The sequence below is a fragment of the Hipposideros armiger genome, unplaced genomic scaffold, assembly GCF_001890085.2.
Source record: "Hipposideros armiger isolate ML-2016 unplaced genomic scaffold, ASM189008v1 scaffold_39, whole genome shotgun sequence".
In the NCBI taxonomy this organism is placed as follows: domain Eukaryota; kingdom Metazoa; phylum Chordata; class Mammalia; order Chiroptera; family Hipposideridae; genus Hipposideros; species Hipposideros armiger.
Genome location: NW_017731389.1, coordinates 4,140,781 through 4,147,745, shown reverse-complemented (window position 1 = coordinate 4,147,745; position 6,965 = coordinate 4,140,781). Strand labels below are relative to the sequence as shown.

The following is a 6,965-nucleotide window of genomic DNA, read 5'->3' as shown; positions in this document are numbered from 1 at the left end:
TATAATTTTACCATCACATTTAAAATAAAAGACATTCTGAGAAGGGAAATCAAAAAAGAATTACTTTCACTTGCTGGTTTTCCCCCCTAAGGAAATCATGATGTATATTTGTGAAAAGTCTTTAAAAAATAATTAAAGTGGAAGAAAATTTTGAGCAGGAATCTAAATGAAATTACTCTGTATGTGTGTGTGTGTGTATATATGTATGTGTGAATATAAATTATACATGCTGTATATAATATATATTTAATTACCTTGGTCTTTACATGCATATATATGATAAAGACCAAGGTCATTAAATTATAAAATAAAAATAACAATTAGAGACTTCTTAACATCAGAAACTGTAAGCTACTTATTAGTTTGAAGAAACATTAATATTCACTTTTAAATCTACATACATTAGACTTGGGTATGTAACCTTATAGTTCAGGCCATGTTTCAACTGATTGACAGAAAAATCTGTATCAGCATAATTTGTATCTAACACATAATTGGTATTCCGTAAGATTTTAAATGAATGAATAATGTAAAACATGTGATAGCCTGAGGTCTTATTTAAAGAACTGATATGAACTTAGAATAGAAAAATGATTTGACAAACAATATGGTACACAATAATCATACAAATATTAATATTTAGGCAATAAGGATAGGAATATGGAATGACTACCAAGTGGCCAACAGTTCATAATTCAAAGGGGAAAATATCTTTGGCATCTACTTAAATGTCATGGTGAAGAGTATTTACTGAATGATTTTATTTCTAAATTTTAATGATGGAATTCTGAAAATAATTCTGGTATTTTATTTTCTAAATTTACTAGTTACCCTAAATATGATAGTCCTGGAGTTACCCTAAATATGATAGTCCTGGAGTTAGAAGTTGTAGTTAATACCCATTAGAAAACTCAATGGCAATATTGGTAAAAATAGAAAAAAAAAACACCAAGTAAAATTGTTATGGGAGGTATAAGTGCTAGCTAAAATGATTTATGAAATGTTAGTCAAATAGATAATAAAGTAGGTCATTTTTTACGAAAGGTGAACTTAGCAAATGTTTTAAAATATTATAGTAATATCGACCTTGACTTTGTAGAAAATTTCAGCTGAACAATATAGCCTACTGAATAATATAGTGTCAAAAGGAAACAGTTTTTGAGTTTCTTACTCCTTATAAAAATATTGTCAGCATTCTAAGTTCCCTATTACTTTTAAAGCTTTTTAGAAAAGAGTTGTAAATTCAGGATACTCTGAATGACAAAGTATTGTGAAAGGAGGCCCTGTAATTGCTCAAAAGGGCAGAAAAAGGTAAGAAGGTTCATATTGTGAAAGAAAAGAATGACTAATCAGCATTCAGAGTTTCATAGATTAGAAGAGGCAAAAGGGAAAATTAAATCTTTAGTATGCATACACGGAATTGTAAACTGGGGAAAAGTTTTCACTTAGGTAAATTCAAAAGCAGAAGAACATATGTTACTGGAAACATTAACAACAAACCTAGATGTCAATTATATCACATTCTATCAAGAATCACCTGAGACCAGCCCCTCACATAAAGAAAAAGTGGCCATTTGGCCCATGTTTCAGTTTCTACCTTCTTCCTGGAGTCCTTGCTTATCTTAAGGTGAAGGGTAGGGAGAAGGTGGTAGTAGGATTTATCAGGATTCCTTTTTAGAGAATTCTCTAGGAATTTGCAATGAGAGTAACGAGGAAGCCAAATGGAGTTTTCTAAGTACTCCTTGCCTTGGGTTGCTATGGAAAGCGGGGTAAAATAGAGTTTTACCTTGTAACAGCAGACAGTCATCCGTGTAAGAGCCGCACTCGGACTTTTGACCTGATTATTTAGGGGACAAAAAGGGGGCTGTTTTCTGAAATCGTACATCAGATGACATAGTTGTTTGCTATTATATTATGGTCTAGCCACAAAAGGCACATCCCGAACATCTCTGGATTCCTTGTAAGGTCAGGCTCATATCTCCCAGAAGCTTGAATTCCATTATGAATTGTTATGCTCTTGAAGCCTTTATGCACTGGATTGGGACCAGTGACCAATACCACAGGCACACTCTCATTTATAAGAAATTTTGGAAACATTTTCTAATAGTTACTATTGTCCATCACTGATGAACTCAGCTGAGTTTCCTTTCCAAGTTAAGACTTTTGTTTTTAAACTTTCTTTATGCCCTCCCCCTGGAACATTTTATTCAAAGTAATACTGCTTACATATACTAAGAGTTAACTAAAAGACAGAAATTGATATTCAAACTACACTTGTCAGGAAGTAAAAGAAAGGCCTGTCAATTGTGCTTTCTCTCACTTCCCCTCCTAACAAGCAGGAAAATGGTCAAAAGTAGCCTGCAGAAAGGAAACGGAAAGGATATGATCAGTTGAGAAGTTGCTAATTAGCTCCTGAGTGACTGGGTTTACTATACATTTTTTAAAACCTTAGATTAATCATGGCATTGTATGACAAGGCTTTTTTCTATCTAAAACACTGTGGTAGATCTTAAGAAAACTAAATGTTTTAGGGAAAACGGCAAGTTGCTCCTATTCCAGAGATGCATAACTTTCATCTGCATCTATTGCATAGTTCATAAAAAGACACACTTTGAGAGAGCAAAAAAGCAATAAAATATGTAGGAAATAGAGCTGATTTTTATTTTCTTATAACCATCTATGAATCGTAATTTTAAGTTTTTTAAATATTTAAAAGTGATAAGCCTCAAAGAGTTAAAAAGAAAACAATTAAATGGTACCATAAAAACATGTAAGTACAAAGAGCAAGCAAATATTTCTATGGCAGTAGTTTTAAAAATTATTAAAAACAAATATTATCAACTTAGACATAAAAATTATTATTAAAACAATGCTTCTAACTTTAAGTTTCTAAACGCTGTCAACTAACCGTGGTATATACCCATCTCATTTTAGGCCTGGGAACTTTGTTTCTTCAATATTTAAAACACACTTTCAGACAACAGACTTTACAGGGTAGACCTCTTAGATGAGTCGCACGCTATAAACTCTTGAAAAGAACCAGAAAGGGTCAGAATAATCACCCTCCTTGCAAAAGAAAGAAGACTGCACTGGGAGTTAGGAAACCTAAATCCCAGACAAAATAATACTGGACCTTAAGCTAATTGCTTGACCTCTCTCTAGTTCTTTTACCTCCTGAAAAATGGCGAAAGGGATGCTCATTCTTTTTCCTACCCTATGAGTGAAGGTATGATCAAATAGCATACGTTTTACTCAGTACGTTATTTACCTCCAATATTAGCGTTACAATTTTTTATCACACATTTGTAATCGGCAAATAGTAAAGAACCTTGGGCCAAGTGTTTACAAGGTTAATGAAAAGCAGCTAAGCATCAGTACTTTGTTTAAAGAACAGCATACTGAGTAACTGGATGACGTACCTTTTGCTCAGACCCACTGGTCCCCTCTTCTTCGTGGAGGTTAAGCCGTGGCTTGCCATCTGCAGAAGTCCTACTCATCTTTTTCACACTGACAGGCACACAGGGTTTAGGCTCTTCTATTACAAACTTGCTGGTTTCTTCTAGAGATTTCTGATATGCTGCTAGGGATGCTGGTTCCTCAGCATGACCATATCCATGTATTTTTGGTTTCAGAGTTTCCTTAGCACTCTGTTTGCCTACGTCATTTTGGGATTCTGGGAAGTAAGATTTTGTCTTTGCCTCTGGAGTGACTTCTGCATGGTTTCCGTTTGCTTCAAATTTTCCAGGTTCTCCTTTGAGATATGAGGTAATGGAATCTCTACATTGGTCTGGGCTGCCAAAGATAAAATGTGGAAATTTACAACGGTAACATATGGCCGGCTGAAATTAGGCTTCAGAAGGTCTAACTTTTTAACCACTATGTTTCTCATTGCTGTGAAGATATAAAATAGAAAGGCCTGAAAGCTATGATCACTGGCTTTCAAACTGTGAGGGACTCTCATGGATGTGAGGCGGTGCTACCCAGGCTGCAGGCATCTCCTGCACTGCAACTCCCAACCTGGCTAGCTCTGCTGCCATTGTTTGTGTTTTATTTTCATTGCACTTCTAGAGCCGCTTGGATTCCATATCTTAGAAAGCAAATCTGAGGGTTTCATGGACAACTCAGAGTTCCAGGCCCACCAATCTAAAAGAACAGGATATCTCAAAATGCATTTCTAAAGCTAATTAAAATGACATTCTTAGAGCTTAGAAATTCATCCAGTCATAAAGTGTCAACCTAGTGATGGTGGGATTTGAACTGATGTCTGGAGAACACTAGACTCACCCTCCTAGGTTAAGGCCACTATAGAAAAGAACCAGTTTCCTTATTAGGAAATTATTGTGGTTATAAACAAATTTCTATCATAGCAGTATTATTTGGGGTAAAAAACTGTTTATACTCTTGCAAATTATGTTTTATATAATTTGCAACATAGTATGTAGAAAAAAAGGATATATATAAAATGTTAAGAGTTTTTCTTAGTATGGTAGAAAGACAGATTTCTTTTTTTTCTCTCCATTTTCTATGTTAACACATTTTTAAAAATGTAAGTAAAAATCTGCTAAAATTTTAATGGTAGTTAGTGCCAGATGATGGGGTTGTATTGATTTTTTTTAATCTGTACTTTAAAATTCTGTATAATAAGCATACTTATATTTGTAAGGAAACAATAGAAATGTTTATATTTCTCAAAAGCTTGGAATTTTATTTATTACATTATTTTGAATGGGCATTTATTACTGAGTATGTGAAAAGAATACTACCAGTAATAAACTAGAAACAAGTAAAGTCTTCTAAGAATACATAAATCTTTGGCATTATGTAAAACTTTCTCCATTTTACTTCAGGCTATCAATAGTTTTAAAAATTATACTTGAGTTTAATGTAACTTTCCCTCTCGAGATTAGCAAAATGAACTGACCAAACTGGAATGGTAATTTAGAAAAAGAGTACTTGCTGAAAGCATACATTTAAAGCAAACTATTAACACATAACCTGTTTCATTTTTCCTTTTTTTGAAACAGTCATACCTGTCATCCAGTCGATCTAGTAACCCACTGGTTATTCTTCGAGCTTGAGCAGGGGAGTCTAGGTTTCCACTTGTCTCATTCTGCCAACCTGTAATTGAAGACATTTCCAGTTCTGCTTGCTGAACACGTTTAAGAATAGCCTGTACTTTTTCTTCTGTCATCTCCTCAGACTCTACTCCTTCTTCAAGTTGAATGTCCTCAAATAGAGATTTGAGTTTTTCTTCCGTCATCTCCTCATCAGGACCAGATTTTCCTTTCTCTTGCTGCTCAGAGCTTACTCCTACTTTTCTAGTCTGTTTCAATGGCTTTGCTGGTTTAACATCTTTTGGGACCCCAGCCATACTTCGGAGGTATTGAGGATACTCACTCAGACATACATTCTCCAACTGGCTCTCATCTACATCCATTGTTTCAGACATTTCCGTTAAAGGCATTGAGTCTTCAAGTTTGCTGTCTTCTAAGGAAGTGTCTTCTGCAGTTACGACTGGAGGTCCATCTGCTGAACGTTCTACGTTTCCCTGGGAAGGCACTAGCCCATCACTCAGTCTACTGGGGGTTCTAAAGGGAGATTCTATGCTAGACAGATCACTAAAATAATCATCTTGCTGGAAAGGGGTGGGTGGTGTGTAGTGCAACCCTGTGGGGGTTTCCAGTTCCACTTGAAGGGAAGGATAACCTATGGAAGACAGTACATTTGGACTGACTGGAATGAATTAAGAGTACAGCAAACAAAAACACATGGAATGACTTAAATTATATCAGGTATGAAAATGTATGATGAATTACAGAATGTTGATAAATTTATTGGTTTAGTCCAATTAAATGTAATACAATAAAATAAAAGACTAATGCAAACTATAATAAAATACAATACTGATTAAGATGGTTGTTTCTATCAATTTTGGTAATTTTAATATAGTAACTTAAATACAGACTAATCCAATATAAAGTTATTTGTCATAATTTAATCCAATATAAAGTTATCTGTCACTATATAAGATACATTTATTCCACAGCCAAATTAATTTTCTACTTTTAGCATGCAAAATCCATATTGTAGTGGACTGAATACAGCAAGCCACAAGAAACCAATTTTTATAAGTTACTTTAAGAACTCTACATATGAGCAATTTCTACCCAACTCTAATTTTGACTGATTTCACATGAAATTTACAGCAAAGAAAAATGAATTTAATCTTTGGAAAGCAATGATTATTAGATTCTAGAGCAGTAGCACTAGGAAAAAAATCTAAAAGACGTTAGGAAAAGGATTAAAAAAGCTGATAAAAGTAGAAAAGATTCCACATAAAGTCAAGTGTCAATGTGACAGAGATGAAAGGGTTGTGGGTATATGGAGGTTTTGGGGAACTTGGTGATAGGGGTCCACTCAGAGCCACAAATCAAAAAAAGAGAAAAGAGAAATGATACACAACACAGAGAGGAGGAAAACCATTTGCAAAGAACTCTCTGAATATTCAGGACAATGCTATGAAACACAGAGGTTTATTAACCAGGCTACACAAAGTGGAAGGAGAGAGCAAGTCCCTTGTTTTAAACTTTGCTGCATGGACTAAGGGAGTATTTTTCTCCTTGAGCAGAGAGAAAAGTCAGCAATGGTCTGGTCATGGTGAGGAAAGGAAGTTTCGTAAAAGTTCAGCGAAGAGGAGAGACAGGAAAAAAGCAACCAGGCACATTTTCCGAATTATTAGCCTACAAAACTAAAGCCTCAGTTTTCCATCAGTCCAAGATGAACACCAACTTAGCTTTTGTTGTAAATTCGTATTGCTCTAGGTAAGTGAACATTTTCTATTACGGTCACCTATAAACCAGAAACTTGTTGAAAAGTTGGCTAAGATTAGCTGAGGTTTATAATCTACATAAGTGAAATTTATTTCATATACACATTCCTAAATTTCCCGAATAATTTTTAAAATA

General features: G+C 34.5%; 1 protein-coding gene across 1 annotated transcript in view; it reads right to left on the bottom strand.

The window, feature by feature from the left end:
- Positions 1-6,965, bottom strand: part of ANK3 (ankyrin 3) — a 339,429-nt gene that overhangs the window by 17,276 nt on the left and 315,188 nt on the right. Inside the window, exons 39-40 of the mRNA XM_019638372.1 lie at positions 5,031-5,118; positions 3,420-3,792 (exon numbers count right to left, since the gene is read on the bottom strand). Of these exons, the coding sequence (XP_019493917.1) occupies positions 3,420-3,792; positions 5,031-5,118 (461 nt within the window). The remainder of the gene's footprint in view (positions 1-3,419; positions 3,793-5,030; positions 5,119-6,965) is intronic.